Source organism: Haliotis rufescens, unplaced genomic scaffold (assembly GCF_023055435.1).
Source record: "Haliotis rufescens isolate VD_foot unplaced genomic scaffold, xgHalRufe1.0.p SCAF_13, whole genome shotgun sequence".
Classification (NCBI taxonomy): Eukaryota; Metazoa; Mollusca; class Gastropoda; order Lepetellida; family Haliotidae; genus Haliotis; species Haliotis rufescens.
The window spans coordinates 11683579-11704582 of record NW_025963813.1 but is presented as its reverse complement, the minus strand read 5'-3'; the positions used below and the strand labels follow the sequence as shown (position 1 = coordinate 11704582).

The following is a 21004-nucleotide window of genomic DNA, read 5'->3' as shown; positions in this document are numbered from 1 at the left end:
AAGTCACCGACATTATGAATCAGATTAACCATTAATATTCCGTGGATGATATTTCAATATTTTCTGATTGAACATATCATACTATCAAGTCTTGGTCAATTAATTTTATCATGAAAATTGGAATTTGGAAATAATAGTTTTAACTTATTTCTTGGTTACGACAATGTCATTTCCAATACAACAATCTAACACAAGATTATAAAACAAGACAAGACAAGACAAGACAAGACGTTCGTCGACTAAGAGAGACTTACTTGTGTACCTTGAAGATGGTCGTATGCGAGGCCGTTGTGGCGGTGCAGTAACTCCCCGTTTTATCGAGGATGCACTCTTCGCCGAAAAAACTTCCTGTAACCAAACAGTAAAGGTTAATTCACATGGGATGGGGTTGTGGACGATGCATCTGACCCTCTCATGACTAACCTATGACCCGACCTTGACCTCGACAATGAGCCTGCCATGACCTTGAGACACTCACCTTCTTCACAAGAAGTAAGAAGGAAGTTGGACTTCTGACCAGTTTCCGGGACGTACACCTCTTTGTAAAGCTGACAGCGACCTGTATTCGGTAGACAAACATGGTTGGATGTGTCAGTAATATACATTACAGATAGACAGACATTTTATTCAGTGTAAGGCCACTGGCCGAAAATACATTAGCATAGCAGAGATATAACCATCTGCACAATATAGTCATACATAATACATACAGATTGGTTGGTTGGTTGGTTTGTTGTTTAACGCCGCACTCGGCAATATTCCAGCTATATGACGGCGGTCTGTTAATAATCGAGTCTGGACCAGACAATCCAGTGATCGATATCATGAGCATCGATCCACGCAATTGGGATCGATGACATGCATCAACCAAGTCAGCGAGCCTGACCACCCGATCCCGTTAGTTGCCTTTTACGACAAGCATAGTCGCCTTTTACGCCAAACATGGGTTGCTGAAGACCTATTCTACCCCGGAATCTTCACTACAGAAGATGTTTGGTTTCATGGGGGCCTGCGGAGTTTGAGCGGTACCGGCTGTACGATGTTTGTTTCACTACTTCTACAGAAGTAGATGTGTATTTATATCAAAAACAATTTAAGGAACAGTATTTCTAATTTGATTTATCTTCAGGGGGAATACACATATGTTGTGCAATAGTAATCATTTTCAATAGGAATAAACCCGTGAAGACCGCAGTTTTGTTTCGGAAGAGATGTCACCTTTTCATCGCTCTTATCACTGACTTATCACAGAATGTATCGCGTATTGACATCTACAACCAATCAAAATAAGACGAGAGTTCGGCATCAATCTTCTTTCAAAATGGAGGCCTCGTACGCACAAGCCCCCGGCATGTTTAACGCAAATGAGTTTCAGAAGTATGCTACACGTGTAGGTGAAGTTTTAAGTGGAAAATACTTTTACGTATAAAGAAGGGAGTTGTCCTTGTGCTGTCAGACTAAGTTGTTCCCAGTTTTCCCAGTATGAACTAAGGCTAGTCGAGTACCAGCGATAATCCGGTACAATCATGACAGAACGTCAAAGTAATTTGATGGAATCATTTCAACCGGACTCAAAACGAAGCAAAGGTGTCAAATGAGATCAAATGCTCTGGATAATCGAATACAATATTGCAGTATACAATCACTAACTTATAGACACGGGTTTGACTTTTTAGAAGGTTTCAATTTTTTGAAATAATATGAAAGTTGATTTCACGAATGTTTTGTGCAAAACATCCTAAAGATGACGTTTTTTGTGTGTACATATTTTCATCACCTACCCGAATAAACGAAGAAGATGAAATCCGATGAGTCCCCTTGTGCTATGACCTGACGATTGGGAGCCAAGTCCTGAAAAAAACGCATGCTCATCATTTCAGGATATTTGTAACTATGTCATCTTTGCAAAAAAAAATTGGGGGGGGGGGGGGGGGGCACGGGGGCCAAGTCGTCTGAGGCGCCGCGATTCCCTGTGCAGAGTCGCGTCCCTTAGGCACGCCAGAAACCTATGATTGTGGGTTCGAATTCCGGTTCGCCACGATTATGTTTCTAGGTTTATCAGCACCATACCCCTGCTCGTGGGTTTCACCGAAGTGGTAAACGTCTGAGACCTGCATCACTTCGGGCTTCCCTCCCACATTAAGCTGACACGCCGTGATATAACTGGAATACTGCTAAAAGCGGCGTTAAACCCAACTCACTCACTCACTGATATGTTAGTTTTCCGTATCTGTCAACACTTGCAAAGCCTCTTAATTGGTTGTATAGTAGGCATGTGGAGGATATTTCCATATTTGACACACCAGTGACCAAACGTATGTCGAAGCACTTCCCTATTTGACTTGTACCATACGTTGCCGTGTTTGTTCAGGTGAACACATGGCTTGCCTTTGCAAGTGTTTGTGACGTGTACCACCGGAGCGGCAGGATATGCTCTTCTTTTCACAAACACCTTGTATCATCACTGTTTGATAGTGATTCATAAACACATATTGTCGAAATCGTAAATGGAAGATATTTCTTATGGTTATTGAAAGGGTTCAGTCGCTTTTATTATTTATTATTTGAATATGTGGAAATTCAAGGGTTCTAATAATAAGAGACTGTATATTATTTTGAAACATTTTATGCATAATGATGCAACAGGTGAACTCAATAACACCCTCCTCGAAACATCCTTAAGTGAGTGAGTGAATGAGTATAGTTTTACGCCACTATCAGCAATATTCCCGTAATAGCATGGCGGATGACACCAGTGAGTGAGTGAGTATGGTTTTACGCCGCTTTTAGCATTATTCCAGCAATATCACTGCGGGGACACCAGAAATGGGCTTCAAACATTGTACCCATGTCGGGAATCGAAACCGGGTCTTCGGCGTGACGAGCGAACGCTTTAACCACTAGGCTACCCGACCGCCCGGATGACACCAGAAACGGGCTCCACGTGTGACAAGCGTACGATTTAACCAATAGGCTACCTCACCGCGCAGATCTCCTGAAGACACGTTATACTTCAACAGCACCTTGGCACTGCATTCAGTGGGTTGGTAGATAACGTCGTAGTCAGCTACAACTATCACGACGAATGACACGGTCGGGCCTGGACCAGGTAAAGCAGTGGTCAACAGTGTGAGCATCGAGCACAGCCAGGAGAGATCAACAGACTGGTTTCCCCGATGACCCCCCAAATCGGGATATCGGGCAATGGGCATTCCCTTCCTCAATCTTGTGAGCGGTGGGGTAGTCTAGTGGTTAAAGTGTTCGCTCGCCACGCCGAAGACCTGGGGTTCGATTCTCAACATGGGTACCGTGTGTGAAGCCCATTTCTGTTGTCCTCCGCCGTGATATTGCTGGAATATTGCTAAAAGCAGCGTAAAACAATACTCACTTCTCCATCTCGACATCGGATACAGTGAAACCTCGTTAGGGCCTCGTTAATATATGATGACAGTGAATTATAAATTGACTTATTTAGAAAAGGTTTAAACGAGGATCCCAAATGCCGATGTGGCACCCTATGTGAAAATTGATATAATTTTTTCATTGAATGTCCTTTGTTTAAATCAGCTAGAAACGAATTGATGCACTGACTATTGTTAATTGTGAAAGATACTTGGGATGAAAATATTGACCTGATGCTAGTTGGAAATGCAATTTTACCTAATCATGTGAACGAAAGCCTTTTTAGGAATGTACATACATATATAAAGAAAACAAAAAGGTTCGGGTGAGCAATGTGAATGTATATACGTTTCTATATCTCTTTTCTTTCCTATCTGTCATTTGATTTATTAACTGTAAAGAAGCATACATGTAAATCTATGGGAGAGGGGGTTCTTGTGCCCAATCCTTTTCATGCGAATAAAATATGTTTAAACTAAACCTCGTTAGTCCGGACCCCGTAAATACCACCCATCATCCGGGTGATCTTGTTGAGGGCGAGTTTTATAAACAAGACACCATTAATCCTTATCCATGACTCGTTTATCCGGACGCGTACGATTTCTATGGAATGGTACAGTCCGGATTAATGAGGTATTACTGTATTGAAATAGACTGAAGTATATGATTATACCCCACCTGTCGGTAAATCTTATCCAGTATCTTCTCTTTCGATTCCTCGGGCATGCGCGATAGGACACAGTGACCACGTGACATGAATGCACGTTTTTCTTCATCATACAACTCTGAGTATTTCTCCACAATAGAATGAAACTTTTGTCTGTCAATCCTGAGAAACTCGCACCTCTCCTTCGTATAGACCGTAGCGGGAGGGGACATATCCTCGCTAAGCCCTTCCAACGACACTAAGCCAAGGAACTCCCCCGTGCCGTGATTGTAGATGATATTCGGCTGATAAACACTGCGTGTCTCCGCCATTTTCATGTCATAGGTCACTTCCACACCTCCTTGGACTATGTAATAGCAAGACAGACACTCTTCATAGGGTCTCTTCACGATGTACTGAAACGCTCCATACGATTCAAACGTTATCACGTGACTCAACGCGTCCTTGACATAGTCGTGACCTTTGTGCACGAGTTTTAAACCTTCAACCACACTGCGCATGACCATCAACTCTGATTTTGTGAGCGGTTCCGGTTCGCAGTTTGGTCTTACGCGTCCGTTACGTGACATTATTCTTCTCGCCTCATTCGTGATGACGACATTTCCGGTGGAGACGAACAGACGTTTGTTGAAGATTGGAGGTGGGTCTTTTTCTCTGTGTTCCTCCGCGTCCTTGTCTCTCTGGCGGGCGTAGTCTTCGTAGAAGCGTTGGGACTCCATGACGGTGTCCACCATCTTCTGCATACGCCTGAAATAAGTTCCATGATTAAAAAACAAATTTATAATAAAATTGTAGCAAAGCAGGCGTTCTTCAATTAAATCATTACAGCATTTTTAAAGCTTTTATGACAAGTTTAATACTATTATTTGTTGTGTCTGTCAAAATTCACGTGATAGCTACATTGTGGACACTATCCATTTGTCGTTTTCATCAACATCTCACCAGCGCTTTGGTCTTAAAAGTGCAAGGCAAACCTGTGGCCGGTAGTGTGAGCATATAATGATGAACACCGTTGTGTCGAACATGGATGTGTCGAACTTATGCTTGTTTCGAAGTAAAAGCTTCGTCCCGGTGTAACCCTTCTTTATTGATCATTTTCGGTTGCTTTGAACCTCGCGACGGATAACGTAGGTCCCTTCAACTTCGACAAACCAAGAAACATAATCAGGGCGAACCGGGATTGGAACTCTCGACCAAAGCTTCCAGGCACGCCTAAGGGACGCAACTCTGCACAGCGAATTCCGGTGCCCCTTTTACAAAATGATACTTCAACGTTATTTCAAACACAATGATATTCACTAAGACATCCTTTGTAATGTCCATTAATATGATATACGATATTCTGCCACCACAGGGACCGCCTCCGTGGTCTAGTGGTAGAGCGTCCGCCCGAAGAGCGGAGGGTCCGGGGTTCGATTCCTGGCCGCGTCATGTCAAAAGATGTTAAAAGATGGCACTTGTTGTTACCATATCTGGCGCTCGGCATTGAGAGGCTAAAACAAGGACTGGTCGGCTCGGAGTAAGAATACTGTGTCTGAGTGGGGTATTCACGGCATGGTATCCCAGTGGGCTAGCACTATAAATCGGCATCAGTCCGGACAATTACAAGCACACACACACACACACACACACACACACACACACAAACTTGCATGCACGTCTCTATATAAGTACAATGATCCTGGACGCGACGTTAAACCCCATTTAACCTCAACCCCACCTCTGCCACCACAGAGTTAACAAAGCATATGAAATATCCATTGTGACTTACCGTCTATCAAAAACGAGTCGACGCGTTCTCTGTGTTTTCTTACCACGACGTCCCGGTCTAGAACTCATAGTTAACATCTAACGGCACACAGACCTATGTCTAAGTGTACAGAGTAGCAATAACAAAACACCTCTCGCCTTGTCAAGTCTCTCTCCATATTATGACATACTTAGTAAATACCATACAGTCTAAACTCACGGGACATAACGCACTGGATTTACGAGCTCAACTTAAAAAGTTACGTATTGACTGAAATTAAATTAAACCGCCTCAACGTTATCAGGTATTACTTTATTATGACTTCGAAGGGGTACTTATAGCGTAGTCGATTGATATGCGCAGTCTAATGTAAAACAAACTCAAGCCCCCTTATTGTCCATTCCTTATCCCCATAGAACCCGGGGTATGTCGCGAACTATACCTTGTTAATGCTGAGGCCTCTTATTGATTTTTAATAACTTGTTTGTGTTATGAAAGGCTTATGTCAAGTATGAATGTGTACTTTTCAAATATAAGTATAGGAAGGGGGATAAATATTGATTATATAAGCGACAAATATCAATCTCGTTAAATTCAGACCTCCCCCCCCCCCCCCCCCCCCGATCTCATAGATTTATATATGATACTAAATAAATATTAACAATGCCATTTCGTTTAGATTGAATGTCTTGTTTTTTATCATTATCGTTGTCTTGTTTTATCTTCTTTAAAATCAAAATCATATGTTTATGTAAAATTCGTCATAATTATGGGGATACGGATTCTCTTATGATTTTGCGTGTTGGAAATCGGTAAAAACGAAACAATACAAAATGAACAGATGATTTTTTTCCCGTATGTGCGGACCTCGTTATTCCGGATATCCAACATTATGGACGTGATCTGTCTACCAAAAGAAACAAGGGACATTACTCCTTGACGGTGATTCGAAAACAAAATGTTAATCAGGAGTGAGTGAGTTGGGGTTTACTCCGCTTTTAGCAATATTCCAACAATATCACGGCGTTTGACACCAGAAATGGGCTTCACACATTGTACCCCTGTGGGGAATCGAACCCGGGCCTTCGGTGCGACGAACAAACGCTTTAACCACAATGATACCCCGCCGCCCCCGTACTGACTGAAAACAGTACCGTCCGGATTATAGAGGTTTCACTGAAACAAAGATCTGTAATCCATGGCGGTAATTCGTTATTCCGGCAAAAAAATAGATTTCAGTGTACATCTGATAATTTTTTCACGCACACACGCACACACGCACGCACGCACACACACACACTGTTCTCCGTCTGTTCTGGTTTCTACTCTGCTGTCAAATCTGACCTTCACCCCACCCCGACCCTACCTTACTTAATACCAGGAACTGAATACCAACTGCCAATGGGTCTATTGTCGTGGGCGCTATTCTGCTAAACGCTGTGACCCCTGGAGGTACAAAGACAACAACATGTACGTACGTCTTTGTTCAGTTCAACCCCATACACTGTAGGTAAACAGTCGGAACCTGTTCCCTGACCTCATTTATTTCCACACAAACACGGACAACGGTTCATGTTTGTAACGTTAAGCTATCCTAATCCTTAAGAGACGGGAAATATCGTTACCATTCTTCGCAGATAAGTAGCAGCACGTGTTTTCCGCGCCCAGCTTCCGCTTTTGAAACCCTACATTTGATGAAGCGCCTTTATTTTACTTGAGATAAGTTGACACGGCGGTAATATATAACTGCAATACTGTTAAAAGCGGCGTTGAACACCACTCGCTCATTCACTCTGGGTAGTTGGAATAATATATCCCTGGAACGTGGAGGATGTTCATGACACGATACGTATCATGAGGTCGGGTGAAAAGGACTTTGAGGATTATTTCACCTATATGGCGACGCACATGCAGGGGTACGTGGGTACGTGCGTGCGTGCGTATGTGTATGGCTGCTTGTACTAGTCCGACTTATGCAGTTTCATATTCCTAGCGGTCGGTCGGGTAGCCTAGTGGTTAAAGCGTTCGCTCGTCACGCCAAAGACCCGGGTTCGATTCCCGACATGGGTACAATGTGTGAAGCCCATTTCTGGTGTCCCCCACCGTGATATTGCTGGAATATTGCTAAAAGCGGCGTAAAACCATACTAACTCACTCATAGTGCTAGCTAACTGAAATGACATGCCACATTTGAACATGGATACCCCACTCTAACACAATATACCGACTTCAAGCTTTCCAGTCCTTGTTTCAATCCCTTAATGTCGGACGCCAGTGAGGATAGTACAAGTGTCATCTTATTACAGTTACAATGTTTGACATGCCTGATTGAGGGTCATCCTACCCCGTAGGACAGTGCTCATACTGTCATCCACTGGGAAATACGTGGACCCCTGTTACTTGTACCTTTAAAATAATTTCGAACCTTGGATCAAATTTCCCATCAGACAGTTTCAACCTATTTCTCAGAGTCGTAAATCTTGAATCGACACACCACGTCATTCAGCACGACTCGGCGACATTTAGCACTCCCCGGTGGAGTCAAAATGTGGCTCGTGACATGTTTCGAGTGTTGCGGATTACGCGACATCTTCCGGTAAAAGTGGAGGGCTTGTTTACAGCTGACTGAGGGGCAATGAAGACGTACTGGACAGCGGTGTGTATTTGAACACGCTTCCAAACACATTACTATATCGGCGACATACGAGAAGTAATCTAACACTGCAGGGCCAACGCACGAACTGCAAGCACAGGGCTGAGACAATTGCCAGTCTGGTGCGAGGACATGGGAACTGAACATTTCTTATTTGAGATATTTTGCCTCGGGCGCGGTCAAGTGGATAGAATGTCTGTCCAGGGAGTAGAAGGTCGACGGTCCGATTCACTGTGACGTGTTATTACCCTGCCTGGCGGCATTTGTTTTTGTTGGGTATCCATGTTAAACTGCGGCTTGGTATCTATGTGGACTACGCACGCACGCACGCACGCACGCACGCACACATTCAAGTGCAATAGACGTGAAAGCGACCTCATCTCACCTCACCTCACCTCGCTTCATCACTACTCACCCCAATAAATGCGCATAAAGACATGTGACCCTCAATCTTTAATCCTTAAACGGCACTTCTATGACACGCTACGGCTTTCGCTTTGGTGTTTTTACTATTAACTTGATATGTCTTTTTGCTTATAACGCACATAAATCATATACACATAACAGTAGCCGTATAACAATAACAAGCCACAGTACTGCGACTAGTATTACAACCAGTACTGGTGACGCTTCATCTACTATTGGCAACGTTGTGACCGTCACGTGAGAGTCAGCCTCTTTAGCTGATGCCCACGCACCCTGGGGTTTGTTTCCACACTTCTGCAATACATGACACGACTACAAGAGACCCGTGAAGATCCGGGGTAGAATAGGTCTTCAGCAACCCATGCTTGCCGTAAAAAGCGACTATGCTTGTCGTAAGAGGCGACTAACGGGATCGGGTGGTAGGCTCGCTGACTTGGTTGATGCATGTCATCAATCCCAATTGCGTGGATCGATGCTCATGTTGTCCATCACTGGATTGTCTGGTTCAGACTCGATTATTTACAGACCGCTGTCATATAGCTGGAATATTTCTGAGTGCGGCGTTAAACAACAAACAAAATGTTACAAGAAGACAGGTGCGTGCCCATACATTCAACCCAATCGCTATGTTGTTGAAATGCAACAAATACAAAACTAAATCTTAACTCACGAACTCAACCATTACAAGTCACTGTTCGTCCATACATACGTACAAGTTTGATGATCTAATACTCACAATATTGTCGTCAATGATATCCACAATGTACAAGACCGATGACGATTCTAACATAAGCTTTTACATACCATGCCAGTGTAATTCAATGACCCTATAATGCTTTCTGGGAGGACAAGGCATTGGCTTCTTTAGCTGGTCGTGTTTAAGCAATCAGTGAAGCGATGACATGCATTGTCACTGACAAAAGCGCACCTGACTGTGTACCTTTGATTTGTTAGGCTTTAAACGTGATTCACCTGATCGGGGGAACGCGGGGAAGAGAAGGGGTTCGGGTGGGGGTCTTTTCATTATGAGGTATAAACTTTCATGAAGTGTTGACTGATTGTAAAACACGTTGTACAGAAAGCAGATACGGGAGTTCTGTGGAAAGGGCAAAGGCGGTGACGCATGGTATCCACGCGGCTGTTGTATGGACTTTCACACACAGTATTCAAGCGAATTCGCCACATGTTCTTCCTGATTTTGACAGTCATTAATCTGACTGACGGGGTGAGGGTGGGGTGGTATAATGAAGACTATTCTCTCACTTAAATCATGCTGAGGTATCTGTAACTTCTAACAACGTAGAGGGGCGGTCGGCTAGCCTCGTGGTTAAAGCGCCGAAGACCCGGTTCGATGACGGACATGGGAACAATGTGTGAAGCCCATTTCTGGTGTCCCCCGCCGTGATATTGCTGGAATATTGTTAAAAGCGGCGTCAAACTTAATTCATTCAATCACTCCAACAACGTTAATGTCCATGGTTTCAAGCCAAATTCGTTCGCTATTCCACGATTCGATAGAACGCTATGGAAGTTGTGGAGGCTAAAGAAAGGCAGCTCTGGTTCAGATCTTGTGAAGATTTGATAACGTTCTGATTAAAAACGAAAGTGTTTATTGGAGGTGGTGATAATACCGATAATTTTGAATGTGCCACTTCATAGAAACTATCGATAGTTTAGAGTGTTCAGTATCGATACACTCCGTTTATAACGGACACGCTTATAACGACTGACGGATATAACGAAATGTTTTTTCTGCCCCGTCCATTTGCTGTAAATCGTATAACGAACTACGGTTATAACGAACTACAGTCCCATTGAGTTCGTTATAACCGTAGTTTACTGTATAACCCTTGCCACTGTCCTGCGCAGTGTGTGTGTGTGTGTGTGGGGGGGGGGGGGGGGGGGGGGGTTACGTGTGGCCCAGTCGTCTAAGGCGCCGCGATTCGCTGTGCCGAGTTGCGTCCCTTGGGCACGCCAGAAACCTATGATTGTGGGCTCGAATCCCGGTTCGCCCCGATTATGTTTCTAGGTTTGTCAGCATCATACCCGTGCTCGTGGGTTTCACGTCTGAGACCTGCATCATTTCGGGCTTTCCTCCCACATTAAGCTGACACACCGCGATATAACTGGAATACTGCTAAAAGCGGCGTTAAACCCAACTCACTCACTCACTATACATTATGGTGATGCAGGTACAAATTGATTCCGCAAATCGATCTGGGAGGAGGGGTAGCCGAGTGGTTGAAGTGTTCGCTCCTCTCGCCGAAAACTATACTCACGACGCGCTCTGACTTGGAAACGTCTTACACCTACGACTGATTTGTGGAAGGGGCCCCTGCACCATTCTAACTACACAAGGAAACGCTGCTTGTGTTGGAGATATTTCCAAATAGGTCGGAATGCTAGGGTTCCGCACTATCGACGATGAAGACACAATCCATCCACTTCTTGATATGGGATTTGTGCAAACACACAGTCAATTACAAAACGCTAAAAAATCGTTCGGCAAACTGAGACATGCCCGTGATAATTGGAATATGTTTGTGCAAATCGATGAAAGGACCTGTGCACTTTATTGGAGGATTATAAATCACAGCTCACACATCACAAGCACGAGGCCCAACTCCGCTTCAAAGATACAGTTCTTGCTCTTAGTCATATTTGTCATTTTAGGTATTTAGTAATTGTAGCAATAAATCAAGATAAGATGTGGGAATTCCAAATAAAGCAAATAAAATGTTAAGCACTCAAGTCAATTACATTTTAATGAATCATCGCGTTATTAACAGCCTTGTGGAGTGCTTAGCAAACAAACGAATGATTTCACAAACAATTCGAAAACTTTACCCCACACTGAGATCCAAAACGAAAAACGTACATGTAATTGGTTTTTGAGATTGTAATTAACGTGATGATTTCAAGCTATTATTGAAAAATACAAAATAAACACAATGCTACATTATTACAAGTTTATAGATTGACGTTCGCTTAGCAAACAAACGAATGATTTCACAAACAATTCGAAAACTTTAGCTCACACTGAGATCTAAAACGAAAAACGTACATGTAATTGGTTTTTGAGATTGTAATTAACGTGATAACTTCAAGCTATTATTGAAAACCGGTAATACAAATTAAACACAATGCTACAAATATTACATGTTTCTAGATTGGTGTTAAGTTTCTCTGTCCGACTGTGAGTGGGCTACAAGTAGACAGCATCCAACAAAGTAAAGTTCCGTGTACGAAATGTTGCTGCCAATACCCACACTATGGAAATATTTCAAATCAAATCCATCCCTTCTATGCGTCTCAGCGCAGTGATACTTCAGCACAATAATTTCGTTGTGGTGTCTTTAGTGACCGTATACCGTGTCAAATTAGGGTACTATATATTACTAAAAATATTAGATTACGAGGTGATGAGGCCGTCAAGTCAGCTGTTTCAGAGGTGGGTATCGTGATTAGAAACTCAGATTGGCAAAATCACAATTAAGTATAGTCTAAATTCATGCATTGTAGAATCATTATTATACATCTATACTTGGTCTGTTGTTGAACCGGGTGAATATAAAACTGAAATAGTGTTCAAAGTCACCAAACCAAACTCACTCGCTCAACAGTCATATACAATTTCCCTTCTCATTCAAGCGTACCTAGGGTAAGCAAAATCGAGGGTATCTGGTTTTTTAACGAAATGGTTTAAAAATCAAATTTAAATTAAAACTCACTTAATTTGCTTCACAACATCTACTATAGTTCTGGGTTGACCAAACGCTGGGAAATCCATCATCTCCATGTTCATGGCAGCTCCCAACGGACGTGTCTCACAGAAATACCTTTCTCCAAACAATTACTCTCTCATATATACACCCCAATAACATAATACAACCCAATAATGCGGTGCCACGAGATCCATCTGAGGGAATGTATCAAAATCTGAAGCTCATTTAACTCACAAAACTAAAAAATAACAGTAATTCTCAAACCAAGTTACATCGGTACACTTTTCGAAGAATAAGAAAGAATTTTTAAAAACGTTCTTCTGAAAAAGCACATGATCAAAAATAATATGATCATAGTTAATTTTGTTTTGAGGACAGTTTCCAGTTGCCTAAGGACAGAAGAAATCAGTTTCACAAAATATTTTTAAAATAGCATCCGAGGTATGTTTCATTGCTGTTTAAAGGTTAACATTATTCCGAAAGGCTCTGTAGTTAATGCCTTTCTTAAAAATATAATTCAAATTTCCTGTATTACTGACTTAATAAGGCACAAAAGGCGGTCGGGTAGCCTACTGGTTAAAGCGTTCGCTCGTCACGCCGTAGACTCGGGTTCGATTCCCGACATGGGTACAATGTGTGGAGCCCAATTCTGATGTTCCCCGCCGTGATATTGCTGGAATAGTGCTAACAGCGGCGTAAAACCATACTCACTCACTAATAAGGCACTACCAAACATTATTATATTTTCATTTGTTTTTTCTTATTTATTAAATATGGACTGGCCTCTCATGTTCACCGGTCTCTGTTAACGGTACACAAACCTAAACCAACAAGAGATAGTAATAATTTCGGATTACAGGATGTTATCATTATTTCATCTCATTCAATTCTTTTTGTAAAGGTTATAATACCTGATATATCACCAAATATTATTCCTTATTTGACAAATAATAAAACATTTAAACTGTTAGCGAACCAACTCGTTAAACAATCCAATGATTGGTAGGAAACGCTTATACAAAAAAATAAAAATATTTTTGAGATTGTCCCCGATGTTTTTCCTCAATTCATTTGGGCGACACTTGACCTTGTGTATAACTGTACTCGGATTTCAGCGGACACGTTCTCAGGTAGTCACTCTACAGTCAGGAGATATCATTGTGTACGCGGGTTTTAACCAACACATACCAATGGCACATATACTGGGCTGTACGCTGTAGTTCTTTGTGGTTCATCTGTCTTAATACCAAGTTTTGATACGTGCTCACAGCGTATGGTTTTCTATTAACATTACATTCGAGGCTTATTGTTATTTATCCAGCGTGTGTAATAAAGGTTGGCTTTGTATTATGTTTGCTGTGGTTTTATTGTAAGTGTAATCAGATCGGGTTTGTACGGCCACTCTTGTGGTGTGTGTTGAAACGTTAACTTGATGTGTCTCTTAGCCATGCTTGCCGTAAAAGGCGAGACCGCCTCCGTGGTCTAGTGGTAGAGCGTCCGCCCGGAGAGCGGAAGGTCTGGGGTTCGATCCCCGGCCGCGTCATACCAAAAGACGCTAAAAGATGGTACTTGTTGTTACCCTGTCTGGTGCTCGGCATTAAGGGGTTAAAACAAGGACTGGAGTCAGTATACTGTGTCTGAATGGGGTATTCATGTTAAACTGCGGCATGGTATCTCAGTGGGCCGCTGGCACTATAAATCGGCATCAGTCCGGACTAGTACAAGCAGCCACACACACACACGGGCATGCACGTCACTATATAAGTGCAATAATCTTGGACGCGACGTAAACCCAATTTCACCTCACCTCAACGTAAAAGGCGACTATGCTTGCCGTAAAAGGCGACTGTGCTTGTCGTAAGGGGCGACAAACGGGATCGGGTGGTCAGGCACAGTGACTTGGTTGAAGCATGTCATCGTTCCTAATTGCGTGGATCGGCGCTCATGATATCAATCACTGGATTGTCTAGTCCAGACTCGATTATTTACAGACCGCTGTCATATAGCTGAAATGGTGCTGAGTCCATCATTAAACCTATTTCATGGCTGTAAAGAGTGCTTTAGTCATTAGAGTTCAACTATGTTCGACAAGCGTTTTATTTGACATAATTTGGTCTACGAATCCACTGACCTTGTATTAGGGAATGTGGCCACAACAATACAAAATCAATTTAAAGTTTTGTGTTGTAACACCAAGCTTTAAAATCCGCTAATGAATAAAAACGATCATAAATTGTTTCCCTGTCTGAGACAAGTGGTACATTTGTTTTCTCAAACATTATAATTCATCTCTTCACCGGCACCCCTCACAGCGTGTGACGTTGTTCTCATGTAAATCTTATCTATTCCGGGACAAGCCGAATAGCGACTCGTGCCCATCTCGTGGCCATTTTAGCGACCGGGTTCCGTCTTAGCGCAAACGGGCATACCAAAAACAACTGTAAACTCGTTGCGTAATGTTTCACACATTTCCCCATATATTATATATATTTCAGATGAAACTTAGAGCACACCGGGACGTGCGGAATTATGCAGTATGATTGAACACATTTAACTGTGTCTTTGGTATATCTTTAGATGCAAGACGTATGTAAAATCAAAAATTATTTCTGAGGGATTCTTTGACGATGAACTTGAAATCATACGCGCATTCTGATTGGTTTGTCGTATTTTCGCACATTACATTCATCGATAGGGGGACGAGTCTTCTTGCAGGTAACGGAAAGGAGCGAGTGGTGACGAATGCACGAATGTGTGTCTTGCAGGTAACGGAAAGGGGCGAGTCGTGACGAATGGGAGGACACACTGTTTATGGTTTCCGCTTTACAGATACTCTCCGGTATCCCGGACGGGACTCAACCCCAAAAATTACGAGACTCTGTACTTTACTAAGAAAGAGTTATCCCAATTATAACACTTGTTACGTTAGATACTCTCCGGGTTTTCAACACGCGGCAAGTAAGGCAGGATTGAAGTAATCGTATTGACTCAAGCGCTCGTTACCATCCACAAAGGTCAAACGGTTTATAGTTTATGCTTACCAGTTAGTTTGGATAAGCCGAACTAATTAACGTTTTTTATATTAAAATACAAAGTAATAGGGTCGGTAGATATTGTTTCAACAAACTGTTTAAAATTAAAAAATATTTACCTTTTTTATGGTACACATGTATTTAATTCTGTCAGGTTTTCTTCTCGTTATTATCTATTTGCAGAGGCCAGAAACTATATCAACAATGTATAAAGTTCGACCAACATGAGGACAAGTTGTACAATTGTATATCGAGCAACAGGCTATAATAATGTGGCCAACAATAAAGCCGATTGAGATACAACGCCTTCGGAGCACGATGATACAACCTCAGCTTAATCATGAACTAATGATCCCTACAGGGCTTCTCTCATGACCCGCATGATACAGTGTGGCCCTGATGAATCTACAAGTATAGTTAACCTGAGTGAGTGAGTTGGGTTTAACGCCGTGTCAGCTTAATGTGGGAGGAAAGCCCGAAGTGATGCAGGTCTCAGACGTTTACCACTTCGGTGAAACCAAAGAGCGCGGGTACGGTGCTGACAAACCTAGAAACATAACTGGGGCCCCGCGCCCCCAAGATATCCCGAGTATTTCACTGATATAAAAGCGTTACATATGAAACTCGCTGGTGACAGCTTGTCAGAGAAGAAGAACGTCTGTCTCATGTCCCAAAACATGTTGTTAATGTTACTGTCCCAAGTCAGTGATAAAGTTCAGTAACAGCAGCAGTCATAAGCAATACTTATGGCAGTATCAATCTATCAACTCACTCACTCTAGTTACTCACTCAATCTATCAACTCACTCACTCTATTAACTCACTCATTCTATTAACTCACTCTAATAACTCACTCACTATATTAGCTCACTCATTCTATTAACTCACTCTATCAACTCACTCACTCTATAAACTCACTCTATTAACGCACTATATCAACTCACTCACTCTATTAACTCACTCATTCTATCAACTCACTTACTCTGTCAACTCACTGTCAACTCACTCTAATAACACTCACTATATGAACCCACTCACTCACTCTATTAACGCACTCACCATACTAACCCACTCTATTAACTCACTCAATGTATCAACTCACTCACTCTATTAACTCACTCATTCTATTGACTCACTCTAATAACTCACACACTATATTAACTCACTCACTCTATAAACTCACTCTATTAACTCACTATATCAACTCACTCACTCTATTAACTCACTCATTCTATTAACTCACTCACTCTATCAACCCACTCACTCTATAAACTCACTCTATTAACTCACTATATCAACTCACTCACTCTATTAACTCACTCATTCTATTAACTCACTCTAATAACTCACTCACTATATTAGCTCACTCTATTAACTCACTCAATCTATCAACTCACTCACTCTATAAACTCACTCTATTAACTCACTATATCAACTCACTCTATTAACTCACTCATTCTATTAACTTACTCACTCTATTAACTCACTATATCAACTCACTCACTCTATTAACTCACTCACTCCTTTAACTCACCTCTGCCGTAGAAGTCGCTGCCACAACAGACGCCATGTTTCAAGGTCACGTCCAATATCATGTTCAAAGGTCACGGCCTTCGATTTTGAAGATGTTCTGCCGCCGCCAGAGAGCGCACAGTGTACTCTCTGGTCTCTTGGTCTTCGAAGATGGCGTGAATTACTCATAGTCATTTCAATATTTCCCTACAACCACATGATGTCAGGGACGATTGCCATGTCATGAAAGTGTAGAGTATAATGGTTGTACGCAGGCTTGTCAAAGATTATCCCTGAACAACAGATTATCTGCTTGTCAACGGCATCTGTAGTTTGCCTTGATTAAACGTTCCGATCAGAAGAACAATGTAAATGTGAAAAGGACCCCCTCGAAATCCTCTGGTCCCTAAGCAAACCAAGACTTCGTATTGTGGATTACATTGGTGAGAATCGATTATCAGAGCAAGCAACTGTTTTAGGTACAATTGCTTTTAAACCCTGCATGTAATCAAAGGACAATGAAAGGTAATAGCAGTCCTTGATAATTTGATTTCCGCTTTCAATTACCATAACTTTCATCAACGTCTACAGAAGCCTCCTGTGGCTTTGTGGTGCTGTCATAGACGTATAATGTTATGCAATAGCACAACCTATTCCGGCGCCCACACAGTGCCGGCATTACACCGGGTTACACGGAAACATCAATACGCACTTTGATGTCCGATCTACGCGACAGAGGAACATCAGAAAGTAATGAGATTTGTAGTTCATATGGATCTGCCACAGATGCGCCCACTGGGTTGTTGTCTGTAAGATATGATACTATTCATCCTGCTGTGGGGACGGTCGCAGTTTTCCAAGTAATATTGTTGGTATTAACAAGCAGGAAACTGTCCATCATGGCGTTTCACCGGAAGTACAAATCGCAAGCACAACTGTCACCATCAACCTTTTGGCAATGTATAAAGAGATATACTTGATGATGACGTAATGTATTGTTAGTTATAATAATATTAATTGGCTCGTGACATATTAATATCTTTGAAACACCTTACAGTTAAAGAAACACAGCAATACATCAATACCAATATACTGGATTGACAACAGTCGATCAAGTTACTTTCTTGTAATTGCCACGTGCCTTTTAGAGACTGGTTCGCTTTTTGTTTGTAAAAATAGAGATGCCGTTTTCGCCCGACACATAGCAGCCGTTTTCGTCAAATGCGGTACCGTCTTCGTCCGAGAAACCGTTTTAGCCTGCACCCCCTCAGGGTACCAAATGGCGTCGTGCCAGTGTTATATTTCTGTCGCACAAGGAAACAATTTGGCCTTTCAGTTCAAATAATTTTCTGCAGATATCCTTTTTCACTGCTGTAACGTAATACTACGTCTTTTATGAACTGTTTTCAGTAAACACAACACTTCTCTTCGGCGTCAATATCCTAAAGGGGGTCCCCTGGAAAGCCGCATAAGACCAACGAAATTCTGTTGATGTTGATTGGAACAGAACCAAACGAAATTCAGGAACTTCGGGAACCTTTCTCAGCACACACAACAATTCATCGTAGGTTCATGCGAACACATGCATTGCGTTTCCATTCATCGAACTCGTTTTTGAAGAATTAAACTATCACTGGAAATATTGGATGCACATGGCAATGCACCTGCCTTCCTGTATCTATCACCACACTCGTCTGGCCTCAGCTCAGTCTGAAGGGACGGACACAATTAAGAAATCAGTTCACTCATCACAAACCATGACAGGAAGTAAACCTCTAGGTGGTTCCTCTATGTCATTGTGTGATGACCCGTCATTCACCCAACTTTATCCATACATCTCCGTGGTGATCGCCTCTGTCACACATGCAGAATTTACTGTTTGCTCTGTGGTCATAAAACAGCCCTTGCTTGGGTCTGACATTTGCTCCTTGATGCTTCAAGTCGTAAAGAGACTTCCCCGATGGTCCTTGGCGTGTCATTCAAGCTGTGCCCACAGATAGTGATTTAGCTGGTGACGCGGATATTGTCGAACACACACTTCAGCTGATAGCCTCTGTTGTGATAAGTCGTTCAAAATGTGACATATCTAATCTTTCACCTGTTAGTTAAACAATGGGTAGGTTTGTGTCTCACAATGAATAAAACACTATGATACTATGGATACTTGCCTCATAACATCTCAAATTCGAATAAAACATGCAACGATCACATATTTACAAAATTCACAATTGTAACCTTTCACATTCGTCACTCCAGGTTGATGAAAATCCAAAATGAATAACACAATTATTTGTAAAGATTCGACCATGCTCTGACCAGTCGAAAAACTCGGCTTGACACTTCCGACATGCATCAGCTCAAACTGTCAAACTTCCCGGGTTCAATAGAAATGTTACATGTAACGGCAGGACTCACGTGACAAACAAACAAGCCCTTGGTCAGAATTCAGAATTTCCTGCCTCCCATCTGACCCACGTGTAATGGTCCTTCTGGTGCCTTGAAAATGTTAAGTGTCGTCATTTCATTCCAACTCGTTGACACACCATTCGAGAGGTCGTTAAACATTGTCACAGGTCACTATATTTAAGCCACAGATGCTTAATTATCGAGTAGCATGGTATGTCTCCAAACTTTAAAATCTGTCGTTGAGAACGTTGTTCTTTGGGCGTGCACAATCAACAAGTTTACAGACGATGCAACGAGAAGGGTCGAACATATTTCGACATGAAACCATCAATATTAGAATCCCCTTTCAAAGTTTCAGCGAAAAGTTGTACCAGCGTGGTTACTGGTCGAAGTTAATAATCAAACTGATAAACTAGCCCGGATGGTTGTCCTCAAATCAATACCCAAGAAAAACATGCGTAATGATATTGTAGCGAGTTGTTGCTGTCAGCGCTTGACATATCTTACACAGAGACACAATATCTGCGGGAATCCCTAAAACCTCCGCTCTTGTCTGTTGGTTGTTTACTAATGAGACAAACAGGTATCCAACGCTCTGTAATTGGGTAGATCGTGTTACCGACATGTCGTCTGCTCAATCGATGAAGCGCGAAGCAGAAGACAATTGTCGTCTGCTGAGGTGTGAGAACAAATTAAGGGTGCCATTGTTCCCTACCCGTCCCTGGTAATGTTACTAATGTGTCCCCAGGTGTATTGACGAGTTATACTCGTATAATTGCGACCAATCCGTCATATGATAGCTGCCTTCTCTGCATGGTCACTGTGTCGGTTTTCTGCTTGTTTCAAATGTACATAGGCGAATAACTGGTTTGAATATTGGACCATTCCTGAATATCACTCTGGACCTCCAAGTGTCAGGTGGCGTATAATGTTGGCGTTTAATGATTGTACCGTGATATGAATGAGTAAGTGAGTGAGTATGGTTTTACGCCGCTTTTAGCAATATTCAAGCAATATCACGGCGGGGGACACCAGAAATGAGCTTCACACATTGTACCCATGTCGGGAATCGAACCCGGGTCTCCGGCGTGACGAGCGAACGCTTTAACCACTAGGCTACCCGACCGCCCCGTGATATGAATGAAGATCGCCTTACTACAGATCAGCTTAAACACACTCTGTCAAATATGGGGGCGGTCGGGTAGCCTAGTGGTTAAAGCGTTCGCTCGTCACGCCGAATACCCGGGTTCGATTCCCGACATGGGTACAATGTGTGAAGCCCATTTGTGGTGTCCCCCGCCGTGATATTGCTGGAATATTGCTAAAAGCGGCGTAAAACTATACTCACTCACTCTGTCAAATATGGGACCAGTGGGTCTTGGATGTTCATTGCCTGAATTTAAACTTTTGTTTGAAATATTCGTACGAATCA

At 42.4% G+C, this 21004-nt stretch overlaps 1 protein-coding gene across 4 annotated transcripts in view; it reads right to left on the bottom strand.

Moving 5' to 3' along the window:
- LOC124139092 overlaps window positions 1–19278 on the bottom strand; it is a 37588-nt gene extending 18310 nt beyond the window's left edge. Inside the window, exons 1-5 of one of the 4 annotated variants that reach the window (XM_048394187.1) lie at window positions 17189–19278; window positions 4081–4816; window positions 1782–1851; window positions 479–559; window positions 255–348 (exon numbers count right to left, since the gene is read on the bottom strand). In XM_048394187.1, coding sequence (XP_048250144.1) covers window positions 255–348; window positions 479–559; window positions 1782–1851; window positions 4081–4816; window positions 17189–17361 — 1154 coding nt within the window. In that variant the 5' untranslated portion in view covers window positions 17362–19278. Of the gene's footprint in view, window positions 1–254; window positions 349–478; window positions 560–1781; window positions 1852–4080; window positions 4817–5840; window positions 5999–9634; window positions 9741–12629; window positions 12763–17188 lie in introns of those variants that run through there. The other 3 variants (XM_048394189.1, XM_048394190.1, XM_048394188.1) reach the window with 3 other exon arrangements.
- Between the last annotated feature and the right edge of the window lie 1726 nt (window positions 19279–21004).